The following is a 19,278-nucleotide window of genomic DNA, read 5'->3' on the forward strand; positions in this document are numbered from 1 at the left end:
ATTATCCAAATTGATGTATTTGAGAATGCAATTATGTTTTCCAGATTTTGTATTTTTCTGTGGAAATGATTCATAGCTGTTGTGGATTACGGTTTCAAAACCCACAGCAGAGCGTGGACGGTTTTTCTAGTACTATACTATATTGAACTCCTTTGTGTAACATATAATTATGGGTAATGCTATTTACACATCACTTTTTACCTTTTATACTGTACAGTCTTGTTAACTTCCGTTCATTGACCTTTTTCAATTCATTCGATCCTTTATCAATTCGTTGCACTTAAATGTCCCATGGATTCTACAATTTCCTATGTGCTATTTTAATTCTCAAGCGAGGTACAAATTCTTTGCTTGAGGAAGGATGCATTTTGTTAATTTGATACCATATTTGAACAATTTTTTGCGTCTTTTGTGGTGTTTACTTCAATTTTCATTTGGCACCTGTGATTATTTTAATACTCATCATCTGTAGCTTTGATTGTATTGTATCTTTTAATTAAGGGAACTTTAACGAAAAGCACCTGGTACTGTTCACTTTAACGAAAAACCACATTTTTACACTAAAAAGTCAATCCTGGTACTATTCACTTTACCCTTTATTTTGTCCTTATCATTAAAACTCAAAGTTTTCAAGCCCTTTTCATTAGTTTTCCTTTTAATTAAAAGTTTTCTTTATTATTCCTCACTCTGATAGGAGACACAATCCGAAGCTGGTGCACAAGCTGATGGTGACCCTGAACTTTTGGATGACTCTTGAGTTTTACCAGCAGTTATTGAAAGAATTTTTTGGGACAATTGACCCAGCATCTTGTGGTAAAACTATTAGGGCATCGCATACGTAATACATGATTGCATTTGAATGTGATACGGTTTATCCAAATCTATAAGCGTTCCAGTAAATCAAAACACAATCAGATTGCATTTAAAAATTGTGGCCTTTGAATTTGTTTAAGATTTTATATTCCCAAGTGATGCCGGATATCCTTGTTCATTTTCTGTTTTGGATCTGTATCTGCAGCTATTGTCTTCGTTACAGTGGGCTTGGAACCTAGTCAATCCTGAACTTCTATTATTCAAGTTTTTGTAACTTTAAAAATGGAACGCGCTATCGTAGTTATTCGTGCTAACAATTAAGACCTATATTGTCAGCATATTGTTATTGATTCTGATTTTGCACTATTTGATTATCCTCAAAGACAGCCTTTTATTCTTTGAAAAAGTGGCATACGAAGAAGAGGAAGATTGTTGACAGAAGAGCCTCTAAGAGTCGCAAGATATGGTATAAATAGATATTCGGTTCCTATGTGAAACTGCTATGATTTTGTTTTGGAATATCTTGGAGCATCTGTTGAGCAAACTAGGCCAGATTGTTGAAGGCTTGTTGTATTATGCTTTTGTAGGTACAATGTTCACGAGAAGATAGTAAATTTCATGGCCCCCCAGAGACTAGGGCCGTTCCTCCGATGCTTCCTGACCTCAATAATTTGTTCGGGTTGAAGCAAAAACCAGCTTCCGTGGTGTAGGTAAGGCTAATATTTGTTGTACTGATATTTATGTAATTTACACAATTTTGTTGCAAATGACAATTCAGATCTGTACTTTGACACATAAGCAAAGCGGATGTTCTTGCTTTCCCCCGTGCCGAAATCTTGTGTTTGAAGGCAGAAAACATCTTGAGGACAAGGTGATAATGCAGAGATGTCTATATCTAGTAAAATAAAAAACTCGTGGAGGGCTTTTGGACTACTGTCGCTTCTTTTTTCGAGAGATGGAGGGCGGAACGATTAGAGTTAGCGTGAGAAGGAAGATGGCAGCAGTGACTAGCCCCCTCCATCCTCTCAGATGGCAGTTATTGCCTCTGGCACTCGCTGCTGCAATTTTGTGATCAAGATCGTTCTGTTGCTCTTCTTCTTTGTCTGAAAAACATACAAATAGCAGAAAATTTAGAGAAAACTTAAATGAAATGAATACGAGCGGACCCCCAAGTGCTTTAATGGAGCATAATTTACCTGAGTCCATGATGAGGGTATTCAACCATTTCGGCCTACATAAGTCAACATTTTTCATTTCTGCTTCCTCGAACCAGCAAAAGTCGTATAGTCCTGAAATGTGTTCCAGCGGTGACAAATCTCCACCGATGACAAATGGATCATTAGGATCTGGAGTGGTGTTGTGTTGGGTACTCATCTGGTCTTGGTGCTCTTGCACAAGCTCAACCCCAAACTCCTTTACCTGAATATGCTCATCAGGTCTCCTCGTCATTACGGAAACAACCACTTCATCTCCACATTCTAATATTATTGTTTCATTGTCCATTTTCCAATGGCTCAACCATGTCACATCTTCTCCCCAACCAGGACCACTGAACCGTGGGCCATAGGTCCACTTCATACCCTTGCTCTTGTTGCTCACTTCAATACTCATAAATGGATCATTCCCCGAATAACTCATATTGTTCTCGTTTGCATAGGTAGCAAAGATATTCAAGCCCCGAATTTTATGATTTGAAAGAGAAGGCACAATAAAAGATATTGAGGACCCTGTACTTCTATAGCTGAACCGGCCAGGAACCTCATTCCCAGAAAAGAATGTGCTATATATACCATGTCGATCAAGTCCCTGTATGCATGACACGGAAACGACTATATTAGTCAACTCTTTCTGATGAGAGAGAGAGAGAGAGAGAGAGAGAGAAAGAGAGAGAGAGAGAGGCACCTGAACGGGACTCCAAACCCCATCAACTTCTTCAAAATTTTGCAAGCTGAAAAGTTTCCTCATCTCCAAGTTGTGCAAACTGAAAAGTTTCCTCATTTCCACGTCAACTCTTTCAATTTGTTCTAAGTTGTCATAGTACTCGACCTCAAGTACATTGCGGTTCTCACCCATATAGGTCAACGCTCTCAACCCATAGGATTGATAGGTTATTTGTTTTAGTGATATGCAACCATATACATCCATGTGTGTTATTTTTGGCAACCCCACAAGTGATTCGAGCCTCTCACAGTTATCAAAAGAGAGTAACCAGAGCTTCGTCAAACCTTTGATGAAAACAGGTAGGCTAGAAATTGGATTATCATCTAAATATAGTACTTGCAATGAGGATAGATTACTTAAATCCGTAGCAAAGGCATCATCAGAAAGATTGCAGCTACGAAGACTTAACTCTACTAAAGAACATGGCAAATAAGTCAAGATACTTGAACTTCTTCCAGGCCATAATTCACTTCTGGGAATTCCATCTGTTTCGAGCATTTTTAAAGATTCCATCTTCTTCGTCATCTCAACAAGATTTGAGCACCCAGATAAAATGAGAGTCTCAAGTGATTTTAGCATGCACATGTTCTTTGGAAGCATCCTAAGGTTCTTGCAATTCTTCAGATTCAAGTACACAAGTCTCTCTAGGTTTCCAATGGATTCATGAACATCAAGCAGGCTTCCACAATCTTCAAGAATCAATTCCTCTAGATTGGGGCAGTATGAGAAGTCCATGGTTTGACTAAGGCCATGAGAATGGCTCACATCAAGGATCTTCAATGATGGAAGAAACTGCAAGAAAAAAATTAATTCTCACATATGCAATTAGTCAACGAATCAAAACTTAAAAAAGCAAAAGAAGGAAAAGGAATTGAGATGCACAGAGTAACATACTTTTGTTCCTTTGTAGACTTCTCTCAAGCTACTATATTGCATTTCAAGAACAATTAGACACTCCAAAGGAAAATCAATTGGTATAGAATCCAAAGGAAATTCAAGCCAACACAACCATCTTAATCTTGTAGGGAAATCTGCATAACATCCCTCCAGCCGTACGCTTCTAAGATGGAGTAGTCGCAATTTGTGCATCCTTTCAAATGCATTGGTTTCCAAGACAGTCACATTTGTGTTTATTGGACTGTTTGCAGGATGCCTATGCATATCCAAGACAAGACCTTGGATTGTTTGGGTACCCTAAAGAAAAAATAAAGGGAACAATTTTAATATGGATATTTTTCAAAAGAAGAGAAAAACATATATAGACATAAAAAGCATGTTTCTTACCGTCTTTTCCCTCAATACTTCGAAAGAATCCTTATGGCGCCATAGTCTACTACGTTTCTCAGGCTCTTCTGATTCTAGGCGAACTATTTCTCTTCCCATATCACGAATCAGATCGTGCATTTTCACCTTGTCGGCTTCAATTTTCACCAAGGATCTATCAATGAGATTTTGAATGCCAACATTTGTAAAGAAATCACATCCATCTAGTATTCTAACAATGTAGTTTTTGTCCCTTCCTACTAGGAAACAAGCAATGTGGAGGAATAATTGCCGGTCATGGTTATCTTGTAAACTATCATAGCTTATTCTCAGTTTATTCATGATTTCATCATTAGGAATAACTTTTAGCTTCTCCAATGCACTTTTCCACACACCCACACTTTCACCTAACAGAGAAGAACCCAAAACTTGAAGAGCTAATGGAAGTCCTCCACAATGTTGCACTAGCTCTTTTGAATATTCCATGTAACCTTCACGGGGATGGTCCTGGCCAAAAGCATGCCAGCAGAAGAGCTCTAATGATTCATCGTAACCCAAAGTTCCAACTTCATGCACCATAGTAACTTGAAGTGCCTTTAGCAACCTTTCACGCCTTGTTGTTATGATTATTTTACTTCCGGGATAAAACCGATCTTTCATCCGTAGTAATGCATCTAATTGGTCCATACGGTCTACATCATCAAGAACAAGAAGAACTCTTCTAGAGCATATGGCTCTTTCAATCTTACTTATTCCTTCGCTGACGTTGTGCACTTTCTCCTTTTTCCCCTTCAAAATATCATAAAGAACTTGCATTTGTATTTGAACTAACCCATTCGGTTGATTTGCCGTTTCTCTGATATTTTCAACAAAGCTGCTTCCTTCAAAACTTGTGAAATTTGAATTGTATACACATTTAGCAATGGTTGTCTTCCCTATTCCAGACATCCCATACACAGTAACTATACCAACATCATCAGATCCATCTTGTAACCATAGATTGATGCGTTTGACTCGAGATTGGATTCCGATCAAGTTGGATTGAACACTCAAGGGTGTGCGAATTAGCTTGTCACCAATCACCTTAACAATTTTTGTGATAAACTTTGACTCGTACCTAAGAATTTGCAAACAAAATAAAATATAAATCAAACGTGCTGTGTACCTAAGAAAGTTATATAGGTACGAACAACTGGAGGGAAGCTAAACTTATACATTATTTTGATAGCATACTTAGGTTAAAAATTAAAATGAAACTTTGTTGACAACATAAAACAAGGGAAAATGAAATTATGAAAGTAATTATTTGCATTTTTTGTAAAAGAAGTATAGTATACACGTGTGTCAAGTCTAGATAACCAAACTAATTTAAGCTGAGAGGAGGAGATTTGAACTCTGACAACTTTAGGACACATGCGTTTAGAGATAAGAACAAATTGTTCATGTGAAAAAAGAAAGCAAAACAAATTGTTGGTTAAAAAAAACAAATTACCCTTCCAATATTGACACTAGAAAGATAAAAGAGAGAAAACGAAAGTTACCCATCAGCTTCATTTGGTAAGACCATCCCTGCTAGATCAGCAACCTCTGCAAGAGCCTTCCTCCATCGCTTCACCGTATTCGGCAACTGAGTTTTCTCGTGTCTAGCAAATGCTTTTCCAATGCTTCCCGTCTGCTTCCTCACATGGGATGGATCGATATCGTAGAAGACTGGTAATACTACATGATCCGAGGTAGTCCTCTTGCGTTCAAGGATCATGACAAGCTCATCAAGGCACCATTTGGATGACGCGTAATATTTCGAAAACACGACAACAGATGTTCGTGACAGCCGGATTGCTTTCTGTAGTCCTGGCTTGATATCTTCTCCTCTCTCAAGCTCGTCGTTATCTCGAAACGTTAGATATCCTGCGTTGTTCAAGGCTGTGTATAGGTGGTCGGTAAAATTCCTGCGAGTGTCTTCGCCTCTGAAACTCAAGAAAACATCGTAACGGTAACCCCGACGAGTGTTGGAATCAGAGGATGTTCCTTGAGCTGCTCTCACAAGAGCCATGGTTTACGATCGATGAACAAACAAAGGGTTTGCTCTTTGTCCTTGCAGGGGAAAAATTTAATGCTTTAATTAATTGGGTCATTCCTATCTACTTCCTGGAAGTATTACAAACAAATATAATTGGTCGTTTTGGTCAAGCAAATGAAAACACGTCTTGTCTTTTAATATAATTGAAGACAAAGACACACTATACAAGTTAATTATTTGTGTTGTCTTTTATCTATTGCTTACTAAAAAAGTAGGAAATTAGAACCGATGTGTTTACATTAAGAAACAAAAAAACCGAGCGGTGTTATAAATAGATAAAAGTGAGAGGGAGTAACCTTTGTTAGAGATAGAAGTGAATGAGATGCAAGGTATCATACAAATGATGCAGGTAAAGAGAGGAGAGAGATATTAGTGTTATTGCTTTCACTCTTGATCTTGTGTTTTGTTTGATTATACATTGCATGCGCTTTATATAGAGCCATTTATGTGCAGAAGTCTATAAGACAAATTAAGGCATGTTGAAAACCATGCCATACAAATTAAAAACCATGTCATCCAACAATAACAAAATCTGAAAATATCACTACTTTTAGTCCTTACTTTTTTACTTTTGACTAAACCATGTGGCATTCAATTCCCATTGCTTTTACACCCCTTGGATGCCCATCCACATATTAACATCAATTATCTCCTTGAAACCTTACTAGGAAAACCCAGTGGGAAAAACCGTAGCGAAGGAAAATGGGTATAACTTTTCTTGAATTATGGATACAGTGTTAAGTATGCTTATGTTGCCTCGTTAAAACCTTGATAGTAAAAATCCAGTGGGAAAAATCCTAATTGAAAGAAAAAGAGTACAACATGCATGTGTCTTGGATGTATATCTCCTCCTGCATTCTTCAATTTGACTAATTGATAAGCCGACGTAATCCGATACCATAATTTATAATCGATAAACAAGCAAAAGGAAGGCTCTTTGTCTTTGCAGGAAAAATGTAATACCCCGTATTTAAAAAAAATGATTATATATATATGTGTGTGTGTGTGTGTGTGTGGGTATGTTGGGTAATTATTTTTACGTAATGATTTTATTTGATTTATTTTTATGCAAGAACCTATTCTCGGTATGTAAAATAGTTTCATTGTAAAATCCTTTTTGCTACAAATTATTTCAAAAACTAGCTAGTAGTATTTCATGTTCATATGTAATTAGAGATCTTTTTAGTTTGAATTGGAGAAGGTGATTATGATGAGTTTGGCTTTATTGTTCTCACAAAGGCTAAGTGACGTTTTGGGCAACCATTAGAGAATAAAGATGAGGAGTTAGTCACTACTCTAGATAGGTTGAGGTGGAGAGTTTGTAACATTAGGAGTTAATGATTTGGTGATTACTCACCACTCTAAATGTAAAGGTGGAAGTCTACTTAAGGGTGAGTTGGCAAGTTTATATTCATTAGGAATCTAAGAGTTAAATGTTTGGTGAGGATTTATCCCCCAAATTGTTTGGACGTGGCCTTTGGATGCAAGGAACATCTTGCATATTACTCCTTAGTTCATGATTAGCTTCACATTTGTTATTTTGTCATTGGACCACATTTCATTGTGATGATTAGGCTAACATTTGGTGTGTTTTCATTGGAACACATTTCATGGTAATAATTAGCACAACACTTGCTTTCTTTTCATTGGCACACTTGTGAAGATTCTTTGGACAAGAAGATGTCATGCAATTTACATAAAGGAAGGAGGAAAGAAACAACGGAGGGACATAGAGAAAAGAAGAATAGGAAAAGATAGGAAGGAGGAAAGAAACAACGGAGGGACATAGAGAAAAGAAGAAGAGGAAAAGATAGAGGAAAGAAGAAGAAGAAAAGGGAGAGGAAAGAGGAAGAAGAAAAGGAGAGGAAAGAGAAGAACAAAAGAAAGAAAAAGAACGACTCCAACGAAAAGTCAATCTTCCCTTCATATTACCTTCCTATTTTCTTTTACATGTTCTTAGGGCTTAAAGCCATCTTTCATTGTATTTGTAAGTCTACCACATATAGTGAAATACAATGAAAACACAACCCTAGTGGATGTAGCCAAATTGGTGAACCCCTTAAATCTTGTGTTATTTACATTTTGAGATCATTTTCCATGAGAAGCACTTCCACCAAACCATAGAAAATCTCCATTTATTTTCCCTTGAGAACGTTGTACAAAAAGTGGGAGACAAATCCCAGAAAAATACATGAGATCTTACTCAACAAATCTCTCCATCAAACTACCATCATTTTCATCTATCAAAAGAAAGATATCCAAAAACTAGAAATTCGTCCAGCCTATTTATCAGACCAAAACACCATCATCCATAGATTATATCATAGTATTTTCTTCATGAGAATTGTTTGTCTGTCTCTCTACCATGACATATCAGAATTTCAGACACATCCAACAGTGTGATCGCCCATTTTGTCTGAAATACCAACTCATGTCTATAATCCCACAGAAAACTAGACAACCATGTTATGAGCACTAAAACCATATTTTTCGTAACTCGAATTGAAACATGATTCCATGCCTTGTGGCCTTTGAGATATATATTTCACTCCAACAATTATTTTCTCTAACATGGATGTTCTTTTTTTTAATAAAAATAGGTTGCCCGACCAAGATGGACGAGACGTTGGAAAAATATATATGGAGTGGTCAACGAGCAACATTTTATATGATGGATTATAAATTATTATTTTGTTATTAACATTATGATTATACTACTCTTGTTACTAATCAATTTGATTTATGTTAAAATTGCAGGTTTGTAAGATAAAGTATGAGTATTGATATCTATGTAAACATGACATATACATATGCATTGCAAAGCAAGAAAAAGAGTTGTGTTGTGTCAAGTGCTCACTTGTGTAAAGTGTCTAAGTTGTGATGATATTCAAGGGTTGAAGTTTGCCTTAAATTAAAAATAATGAAATCTTATATATATCAAGCGTAGGGTGCAGGGCTTGAATATACATTTGGGCGTTGGGTGAAGTGCCTGTTTAATAAAGTGGAAACTGAGAGTTTAATTACAAAAATTGAGTTTAAGGGATGAACGGGAGTTAACTCATATGCTAACGTACTTGGAGCCAAGTGGTATAAGCATGGTATGGGACATGCAGGCTTGGGTGCCTTAGGTATGTGTTGACGGGATTAGAAGAGAGTGAGTATATTCATCCATCTTATTTGCATATGTTCCATGCATCTCATTGCATGCATATTATGTATTGGCAAGGACTACTCATTTCAATTATTATTTTAGTTGGTACTTTTGTTATGAATTAAATTTTGTATACTAATATTTTATTTCCTCTGCGTATTCAATAAATTACATGTGATACACTCAAGCTTTTATTATGTAAGATTTGTTATATGATGTATTTTGTAATCGTTGTAATTTAATTTAATTTTTCCACCATATCTTGGTTGTAGAATTTATTTCTATAGCTAAGATATGGCTCACACCCTAGCTCGTGAATAGTTTTTATTCAGGGGTCGGGGCGTGACAAAAAATATTTAAGGCTTTAATTAATTGGGTCATTCCTATCTACTTCCTGGAAATATTACAAACAAATATTATTGGTTCTTTTAGTCAAGCAAATGAAAACGCGTCTTGTTTTTTATATAATTGAAGACAGAGACACACTATACAAGTTAATTATTTGTGTTGTCTTTTATCTACTGCTTACTAAAAATATATGGAAATTAGAACCGATGTGTTTACGTTATGAAACAAAAAAATAAAACATTTTTTCATATCTAATCGTATCGGTTTGAATACAAAACTCTAACAACATCCCAAAACGTACATATAAGAGGCAGTACCTATGAAGACACAAAATATGAATCAGTTGTACTAACTTACTTACACTCTTGTACAAATAAGTTTAAAGTTACTAAGCACCTACTTACTTACACTTGTACAAATAAGTTTATAGTTACTAAGCACCTTCCGTCGCTCCCCCGGTCCTGCTCTCCTTCGTGGGTACTTTAATGCTGATTGGGCTAGATGTCCAGACACTCGTCGATCCACTTCGAGGTTCTTTACTTTTCACGGTCCGAATCTGATTTCTTGGAGCTCCATCAAACAACCCACGGTCATTGGTCAAGTGCGGAATCCAAATACCGTTTTTCGGCTCACGCATGTGCCGAATCCATCTGGCTGTCCTATGTTCTTCGTGAGCTATGATTTCCGGTCTCTTCACCCACCTCTTTATATTGTGATAATCTCACTACTAGTACTACTTACACGGCTGCCAATCCTTTTTTTCATGCTTGACGAAGCATATTGAGCTTGACTACCACTTTGTTCGTGAAAGGGTGAAGCTGGGTACTCATAAAGTTTAGTTTATTCCCTCCATTGATCAACCCGCGTATGTTCTCACTAAAGGCCAAGACCGCCAGGTTGGGGGGTATTAGCATAGGAGAATCCACTTAGGATTCTAATAGGCTAGGTTTTGTAATTAATCCCCGTAGGCTTAAGATTACTTGTCCTCTAAGTCACTTGACTTGTATATATGTACCGCTATAAGATCAATTAAATCAATACAGTTATAATTCTACACATTCCTATCGAATTCCTGGAAAAATTACATACAAATACATAATTGGTCATTTTAGTCAAGCAAATGAAAACGCGTCTTGTCTTTTTATATAATTGAAGACAGAGACACATTATACAAGATAATTATTTGTGTTGTCTTTTACCTACTTACTAAAAAAATGGAAATTAGAAGTCTACATTAAGAAGCAAAAAGTTCAAAGAGAGTTTTTTCATACCTAATTTTATGAGTTTGAATACGAAACTCTAACAACATCCCAACGAACATATAACAAAGTTAACAGTACTTGTGGAGTAATGGTATGGTAGAAGTTTAAGGGAAAAATTATAACAAGAAGTGCGGTAAGCTATCGAGAATAACCTACATTCACATTGGACAAAATTCTATAGAAAAGGGGACAAATTAGCATATTTAAATAAGAATTAAGATGCAAACATTCTCAAGATAAATTAAGCAGAAAAATTAATACACTTTACCAATTGTCAGACACTACTAATTGCCAATATAGCAAGATAATGAATTTCATGAGCGAAAAAAATATGCAATTTCAACTTACCATGCCAAAAAAGCTCCATTATAGTAGTAGCTTCCTCCTTACTTCATGCATCAAAAGCATTGCAACCGTAGATCCTGGAAATTGTAAAAATCCATTCAATCAAGAGACAATGTAAAAGTTGTGGGAAGGTGAATATGCAACAAAGAATCTAAGATAGACCTGACAAATTTGTGATTCCATTATAATTTCACACAAAAAAAAGATCAAATTTTGATTCAAACAAAACAATTTCACCATTACAGATCGGACCAACGAAAAAAATAATCTAGTAACATGATTTTCAACCTAACTATAAAAGGAGCTTTATAACAGACCAATCAATATCATTTCAAACCAACCAAAAAGAAATTGATTGTATGTCATAAGTTTGTAAACACGGAGAAAACCGTATCATATTTCATGACTAATCAGAAGCTTACAAATGTCAGGTAAGAACATACTTAAGTTCACATGCAAGAATGCAAATGAAGACAATTCGCTCCATTGTGTTCAACAAGGGAATAAAAAGTGACAAAAATAGTAATGATTTAGTGATTCGTACCTTTAACTTGATCTGATGGCAGGGCATTGAATGTTGACTGAACAAATTTTGCAAGTAATGAGGCTGCGTAAAAACTTTCACCTGAAAAGTTAAACCCACCATTATATGAAGGTTGTACCCAGTGCACAAGGCTCCCGCTTTACGCAGGGTCTGGGAAAGGTGAATGTCGGCTAGCATTACCCCCATTTATGGAGAGGCTGCTCCCAAGTCTCGAACCCGAGACCTAGCGCTTATGGACGAAGGCACTTGCCATCGCACCAAGTGCGACCTCTCCACCATTATATGAAGGTAAATAAGGAAAATCCAATCCAATAATCACAGCAATCTGAGAAGTGTATTTTAGTTTAGAGAACATGCATGTACTTTCTAAGAGCGAAAACCCTCAAAATGAGAGAAAAGAAAAGAATGAGATTAAAAAGCACCCAAAAATACAAATCAAATTCGTAATTACATCAAAGATACATGCTCAAACGTATAATGGGCAGAAACATAAGAGTTAAAAATCCAAACCTCAAGAATATGATTGTATTACACCAAATTTATGCTTAGTGAGTATACCAGAAGATTTGCGTGCAACGAAAGTATGGCAACCAGGGGTCCGTGGTTGGCTGGAGAACTCAGAGGTCTGTGAGTATACCAGAAAATCTCGGAAATCCATATCAGTCCAAGGTCTCAAGTTCTCAGAGTGGGGAATTACTGATTAGAACAGTTATTCTCTGCTCCTTTTTGGGTATGAACTAATTAGCACAGTTAGCCGTAAAAATACAAAACAAAAGCTCAATAATTTATGCAATTTGGTCAAATTTATACAATTTCCAGCAAAACTCAATACTCAATAATACAAAAGGAACGCAATAAATGATTGAAGCAATATTATACACAACTTATGCAAGTCCAAAGAAACCCATTTGATTAAACTCACCGAATACTGAAAACAAGAAAAAATACAAAATTACAATCAAGGCATGGATTAATAATTACATCAACAGCTAACGGAGCCAAAGCCAAACCCCAGAGCTTCGAAGGGCAGAAATGATCACAGAAACAGGAATAGTCCTTCTTCCTTCCCCACTGCTGCTGCTGCCACTTTATCTCTCTAAAAACCAATTGGAAATTGTTTAGAGAGAGACAGAGAGGAGAGAGTGATGAGGATTGGACGAAAGAAGTGTGAAAAACCTAAAAGACATGAAAGCTTGAATTCGAGTCCCAAATTGAAAACAGAAAGGAGGAGTGTAAGGGTGGCTTACCGAGGTCGGGAGCGGTGATCACTTCAATGATTCAAATTATATTTAAATTATCTTCTTTAGCTCTAAAACAACAAACCCAGAAGCCTAAAGTTGCATGAATGCAAAATTCAAAAATCCAAATTCCAGACAATAATTAAACAAAAACAAAAATATACAAAAATAAAAAAAAAAACCAAAAGAAATCAAAACATATAATCAATCAATAGTTAATTAATTAATCAAATAAATACAATACATGAATGCCCCGTTTGAACGACCCTACGCAAGAACCCGATAACCCGTCACGGCAAGACCGGACATTTTAGAACTGACTGCGCAGTGAAAGGCCTTCGCCTGTGTGTCCTGAGTAGAACGGAGTGAATGGTGGTGGTTCTGTGGTGATGTTTCGCCGAAAAATGGGGGCGTTGGTGCACCTCGGTGTTTACAGAGAAGAGAAAGAGGGAGGTCCAGGAGCTAGTAGTTGTTTGATGGAATTGAGGCCGCCGGAGTGGCGAGTTGTGATGTGGACTCAAGCCTCTCGGCCTCTGGGTTTTACAGAGAAGGTGAAGAAGGTGAGGGTTGAGAATTTTCCAATACTACCCTCACACCCCACAATCATCAACTAATTAATCACACATCAAACTCTTATCTCTTTCAAACAAAAAAATAATCCACATTTTTAAGATAAGAAAGATGAATTAAATTATTGTATAAAATCTTCATCTTGCCGTTTGATTTATAAACATCCATCAAATTTTCTTGAACAATCACGTTGGATTCTAAGAAGCCTGATGGACAAATGGTAGAAACTGTTCTTATAAGGTTATATCAGTTCCAACCAGCCAAAAAACATTGAATTTCTTCATCAAACAACCATAAGAATATTACATTTAATTACATCTTAAAATTTCCAACATTATCCGATTTTCTTCCTATTTCTTGGATTCCAATTAGAGCAGGGCTTTGCAAAAAATCAAATTTTTATTCCATTATTTACATAATTGTTTGAATGTGAAAACCAACAAATGAACGAGGAGCAAAACTCGATTTTTTGTTCCGTTCATCAAAAGATATATTTTCATCAACTTGTTTGTGTTTTTAGAGTTTTGTTCTACAATGAAGAGCAAGAGCAATTATTAGGGCTCGAATAATCATTTCATGTTAGAGTTACAAGTTGTTTAGTATTACATTTATAAGCGGAATGTATTCAACAACATGTGAGGGGTTAATAAAAAGACCCATGGTTAAAACCGTTTTTGATATAAAAATGTTTTTAGAATCAATCTTTTGTAAAAACACAAATAAATCCTACAAAAAACACTTGAAGTGCTTCATAAAGGAAACACATAACTGGTGTCTTTTAAAGGAAACACTTTCAAGTGCCTTTGAAATCCAAAAATATTTTCTAAAAGTGCTTCCAACCATTTAAAAGCACTTTCAAACGAGTCCACTGTAGGTGGTGAAGTATATTAGGCGGATAAAAATCGACAATAGGACGAATTGATTTGAACCAGTCCATAGGAAAACGTTGTACCTCTACAACATTGAGCATAAGACGAACTGTAAACTCAATACGCCCCAAGATTCGATGCAAATCGGATTTATCTAACTGCAAGCCATGTGAAGTTTAACTACAGACAACAAAAATACAAATAAAATACAGAAAAATTAAACTAATAATACTCGCACTTGGTCTACCATGTGGGTTCTGTTTGAACCTTCTTGTTTTGGGATCATTAAGCGAGCAAGGTTACTAAAAAAGCATAGTTAGAATCCAACAATGCCCCCACCAGAAAGATACTAATCATACTACCAACCCTAATCAAGTAATTAAGAGCTTAATTAATCCGCCATCGCTCGCTTTGCGACCAAGCCAACTGTAGACATGCTTAACAAAACAGCATTCAATATGCCCTGCGAAACTGAACTCGACCCGTCGGACTCTTAATTAAGCTCTAATTGTTGCACAATTAATTCATATATATTTTCACACTTATCTCAGAAGTAACTAACACAAGAATAAATCCAATGAATGTATTAGGTTTACACAGAAAACTGACCTCACCAAACCTACTCAAGAGCCAACTATATAAATTCCACCCTTTTCGGTTTTTTTTGCGGTTTTTTCTGTTTCGGGTCTTTGTCTGTCTGTTGTTCCAAAAAGAAAGAAAAACAAAGCAAACAAAAACCACCAGAAAAGCTCACCAGCAAGAACTGTTAGACAATTTTCTTGTAGCCATGCTGATGGAAATCTGTGTTTCAAGGCCATCTCGGTCATGGAGTTACTAAGGCGGAGGAGCAAACATTTAGAACCGGAGTAATATGAGCACTCATCGGCCAGTTTTTGCACGCTTCATTCCGCTTGAATTGAAAGGAGATACACTACCACTTGGTCCAGGACTTTCTTCTCTGAAATTTGAGTTTAGCAGAGCCAACTCACGCAACTGCTGCCTCTTAATAAAATCTTGTGATTCATCCTGCAAGTGAAAGGTTTATATCGAGAAAGAAAGAAATGAAGAGATAAAGTCAAAATTAGGGAAAGGTGTTTTCTAGTTAAAATACAAAGTTAGAATCGTCAGTGTTAGCATCTATGAACAAGTTCCTGTGTAGGGAAAGAAAGGTCCCAGCTTGGTTCAGCTACTTTTTGAATCTGCCAATCAAGCAGGAATAGACTCCCATGCAATACAAGTAGGTGTTCAAACGTTATCATATATCCCTCTCTAGATACAAGTACATTTGCATCGAAGAAAAAGTTTCGGAACAGAAATGTGAGGATTAGCCATACTTGATGTTTTACATAAATATCCAACAAGAAAACCAAAAGATTGGGAGATAATTACCACAGGTTTGAGCAATTCTTCTATGATTTCTTGCGCCTGTCTCAACCTTAAGTCAACCACATTGGCAGGTAAATCGGCTTCAATTAAGATGTGGAGTGGTTCGTTCAGGTGCTCATAGCCTGGCCTTCCCCTGAGCTTCTCCTCCTTGATATCAAAATATGAAACGATTAAGATTGTAAACCAGAACAAAAATCTTAAAGAAATTTTTTTATGAATGATGGAAAATGTTCTATATTCCAAAGTCAGAAATGATTGACAGCAATTCAATAGTATTAGACTAGAAAAGAATGAACAAGTGTGTTGTACCTTGTCTGGGTCCTTAATAGATCCCTTTCCCCTAATGTACACACGACAACCTGTCGTAGCTTCAACCCGTTTCAGAGAATTACCTCTCGGTCCAAGAAGCCGCCCAACAAAATTGAACTGACATCCATTGTGCAACAAAACGTTCAGTTATTTATTACATGGCAACCAATCAAACCGACTTCAAATGCTAGCAGCATGCTAAAGACTTACATTGGGGTAAGTATCTACAGGGATTTCTAAACGTAAAATCCTCTTCACAGTGTATGAACTAGGGCTCGCGGGTGCACCTTGCCAGTCCATCGTCATCCCATGGGGTCCACCTAATCTCTGTTATACAGTAAAGGGTCTAGCCATCTCAGATGTATAACATTCGTAATACAAACGAAAAGAAAAGATAGGAACAGATGACTCGAGCAGAATCACACAGGCAAGAGCATACAGGAGATAAAAATATAGGCAAGCATGTCAACACAGTTTATCTTGACCATATTGCCAGTCGTAAAGTCCACATTCCAAGACAATCATGCTTGATTTCTTTATCTTTCTCACCTTACAGCACTTTTGTGTTGTGTGCTTCAAACTCAATTGTTAGATTGTGTTGTGTGCTTCAAATTCGATTGTTAGACATGCATGGTTCTTGGTTCTTAGAATCTGTGTTTGTTTATGAATTAATTTTAGGTGAAAGGGACATTATACGAGTTCAAATGTTTATCCAAACAAGAAAACTCTGCAATTCCAACATTTTCAGTTCGGATTCATGCTAACAACGGCTTTCTGAAATTTTGTATGTGACTAAAACCCAATTTCACATTGAAGTTGGGGGCCAACTCAGCTCATGATGCAAAGCGGAATCAATACAAGGTATCAAAAATCAGGTGGGTCCCCATGGAATGTTTTAAAATGTGATGTTCAAACCTGTCCAAGATTCTTGAAATTTACCCACAAACTATAGAGAACACCGTATAAGTTGAGGACCAAACTCCCAAAGACACAATTATATGAAGACATGAAAGACATTATCGCGTAAGAGGTGGGTCGTTATGTGCTGAATGAAGCATGGAGGACTGGGGTATAAAATCACAGCAACTGGAGGGAGGAAAGGGTATAAAATCACAGCCATAAAAATAAATAATCACCTCTTGAGGAAGTCCATTCCAGCCACCCATTCCCGTCCCAGTCACATTTGATATAAGATTTGAAGAAGCCATTGGACTAGGGCTTCTATGTCGCATTCTGTCAAAGTCGCCAAAACCTTGGTTGGACATCATTCCAGAAACCCGTAAAATCTCTGCACACAAAGAAGAATGTAATATGAGAAATTGGCTACACAATTGGAAAGGTCAATACGAGAGAGGACATTCCAAGGTCGAGAGGTATGAAATTGAAAAGAACTGAGCTTTATCCATAAGAAACAGAAAAAGCACAACCTAGACCTGGTCTTTTCAATGTAACACAACCACGCCTTGAATGTGGATACCACATACGGGGGTTAGTCAGTAGAAGAAGTTCAATGAGTTACATTTTGAGTGAGCAAAGACGCCAATCAAGGTCAATTACTCAAATGTAGAGCAGACATTATCACCGCTCCAGATTGGATATTTACTCATGAAGCAAAGTTAATCTACCCCCAGCTGACTCTAATTCTAAAAAGAATATTCCTGGTGCTTTCATCGTCTGTATATCTCAGAATATATTTACCTATAAATTCCGCTTTCATAAATTTTTTTACTAGTCATCAACATACACCGGTTTTGGCAGTTCAAACGAACTGAAGTACACAGCCTTCAATGCACTCAAATCACAATTGGAACTAAGCAATGCCTAAAGACCTTTACATGGGGTCCTCACATCGTTATCATATGCTTGTTTGATGCAAAAACATTCACGAGTCCAGCATATAGATGCACAATATTAGAGTGGTTAGTAGTACTCTATCCGACCGTCATCAAATGTTATGAATCATTGAAAATGACAAAATTATACGCAACCTTTCAAGTCTAATTTCGACAAGAACTCTAACTTCCCCATTGGAAAGCCACTAACAACACATAAGCTCAAAACTATGCGTTAGAATGTGAAAACACCAGGTCTGCAGACACAGTTCCACAAAGAAATAAAAAATGAATGCAGGATCAGTTCAAAAACAGCCATTTTCGATTGACGAAACAAGCAGCCTAAAGGATCATCCAGTAAAAAGCAATCAGACCGATCTGTCTACTAAAGCAAGCACATTTCACAAACCAAAGGGACACAAACCCGATACGGGCCATAAAAATCTAGATCCAAAACACAAAGATTTTGAAGCAAAACCTTGATTCAAGAGGCGGCTGCATATCGGAAGAACTTGCATGAACGGTCCAAGCTTTTGATGCTCTGCCAACAACTCCGACAAGTACTGACTGCAAAAACACACACAGATCCAAAAAAGGGCAAAACTTCATCAAAATTTGAACTAACATACAAAAATCAGTTGGTTCACTGCCAAGACTGTAACTTTTCTTCTGGGCAATCGATTTCTTGAAGATTTAGAGAGGTGGGTTGTTCTAAGAACAAACCTGTCAACATCTGGGGTGCTTCTAATCTGAGGAGAAGCAGCTCTGGCAGGTGAGAAGTTGGGATTATACAAGCCTGACATGGCTTTTTTTCCCCAGAGAAATTGGATAAATGGCAAAAGGGTTTTAGATGGTGGTGGTGTTGCAGAAGAAAAAGGAGAGACAAAGAGCCATTAATTAAGGAAGGGTTTGTAATAGCAGAAAACAAAAAGCGAAATTATATAAATAAATAAAAGGATGGAAAATAAAAAGAAAAGGGTCAAAGACAGCTCTCTCTCTCTCTCTCTCTGAATTTTGCAGAAAGGAAAGGGGAAAATATTTAATTATTTGCAATGCAGAAAAAAAGTAAATTAAATTAAATAAAATGGAAAAAATGAAGAGTTTTGGGGGAGTGAGAAACTGGTGAGTGAGTGCAAATTTTTTTTTATTTTAAAAAGGATCTATTTTTGGTTTGGTTTTTAAGGTGGCAGATTCACAGGAGACTTTTCATCTCACAGTGACCCATGAACTCAGAAAGACGGTCTAGAGAGAGAAAGACAGAGACTGATGAGAGAGAGAGAGAGAGAGAGAGAGAGAGAGAGAGAGAGAAATGGATGTTTTACTACTA

The 19,278-nt window shown here is 36.8% G+C and overlaps 2 protein-coding genes and 1 long non-coding RNA gene across 5 annotated transcripts; 1 reads left to right on the forward strand and 2 right to left on the reverse strand.

Annotated features, from left to right (window-relative positions):
- The first annotated feature begins 1,014 nt into the window (after positions 1–1,014).
- LOC114819964 (uncharacterized) lies at positions 1,015–2,037 on the forward strand. 2 transcript variants are annotated; one of them, XR_011573924.1, is made up of 3 exons: positions 1,015–1,279; positions 1,401–1,523; positions 1,613–2,037. It is a non-coding gene; the product is annotated as an uncharacterized lncRNA (long non-coding RNA). The 2 variants fall into 2 exon arrangements; XR_003767321.2 differs by having other exon boundaries at positions 1,401–1,647.
- On the reverse strand, positions 1,525–6,501 carry LOC103430558 (disease resistance protein RUN1-like). 2 transcript variants are annotated; one of them, XM_070809544.1, is made up of 7 exons: positions 6,394–6,501; positions 5,559–6,165; positions 4,039–5,134; positions 3,649–3,948; positions 2,716–3,546; positions 2,010–2,619; positions 1,525–1,916 (listed from the first exon to the last, which is right to left on the reverse strand). In XM_070809544.1, the coding sequence occupies exons 2-7, from the start codon at positions 6,068–6,070 to the stop codon at positions 1,744–1,746; spliced, it is 3,522 nt and encodes a 1,173-aa protein (XP_070665645.1). In that variant the 5' UTR covers positions 6,071–6,165; positions 6,394–6,501; the 3' UTR covers positions 1,525–1,743. The 2 variants fall into 2 exon arrangements, with proteins under 2 accessions (XP_070665645.1, XP_028945583.1); XM_029089750.2 differs by lacking the exon at positions 6,394–6,501 and having other exon boundaries at positions 5,559–6,196.
- An 8,431-nt stretch (positions 6,502–14,932) lies between these two features.
- On the reverse strand, positions 14,933–19,278 carry LOC103423532 (KH domain-containing protein At3g08620). Its single transcript, XM_029089751.2, has 7 exons — positions 18,675–19,278; positions 18,430–18,518; positions 17,256–17,407; positions 16,330–16,446; positions 16,120–16,236; positions 15,814–15,957; positions 14,933–15,450 (listed from the first exon to the last, which is right to left on the reverse strand). The coding sequence occupies exons 1-7, from the start codon at positions 18,752–18,754 to the stop codon at positions 15,304–15,306; spliced, it is 846 nt and encodes a 281-aa protein (XP_028945584.1). The 5' UTR covers positions 18,755–19,278; the 3' UTR covers positions 14,933–15,303.

Source organism: Malus domestica, chromosome 12, assembly GCF_042453785.1.
Source record: "Malus domestica chromosome 12, GDT2T_hap1".
NCBI classification, from domain to species: Eukaryota; Viridiplantae; Streptophyta; class Magnoliopsida; order Rosales; family Rosaceae; genus Malus; species Malus domestica.

What these genes read in the sequence shown, in the direction of transcription:
- LOC103423532 (XM_029089751.2), bottom strand. Translation starts at nt 18,754, where the DNA reads ATGTCAGGCTTGTATAATCCCAACTTCTCACCTGCCAGAGCTGCTTCT. An exon ending in CTGTAGATACTTACCCCAAT is followed by an intron (nt 16,237 to 16,329) that starts GTAAGTCTTTAG and finishes AATGGATGTCAG; the next exon opens with TTCAATTTTGTTGGGCGGCT. An exon ending in CTATTAAGGACCCAGACAAG is followed by an intron (nt 15,958 to 16,119) that starts GTACAACACACT and finishes TTTGATATCAAG; the next exon opens with GAGGAGAAGCTCAGGGGAAG.
- LOC103430558 (XM_070809544.1), bottom strand. Translation starts at nt 6,070, where the DNA reads ATGGCTCTTGTGAGAGCAGCTCAAGGAACATCCTCTGATTCCAACACT. An exon ending in AAGTATTGAGGGAAAAGACG is followed by an intron (nt 3,949 to 4,038) that starts GTAAGAAACATG and finishes TTTTTTCTTTAG; the next exon opens with GGTACCCAAACAATCCAAGG. An exon ending in GGGTTTGGAGTCCCGTTCAG is followed by an intron (nt 2,620 to 2,715) that starts GTGCCTCTCTCT and finishes TCATGCATACAG; the next exon opens with GGACTTGATCGACATGGTAT.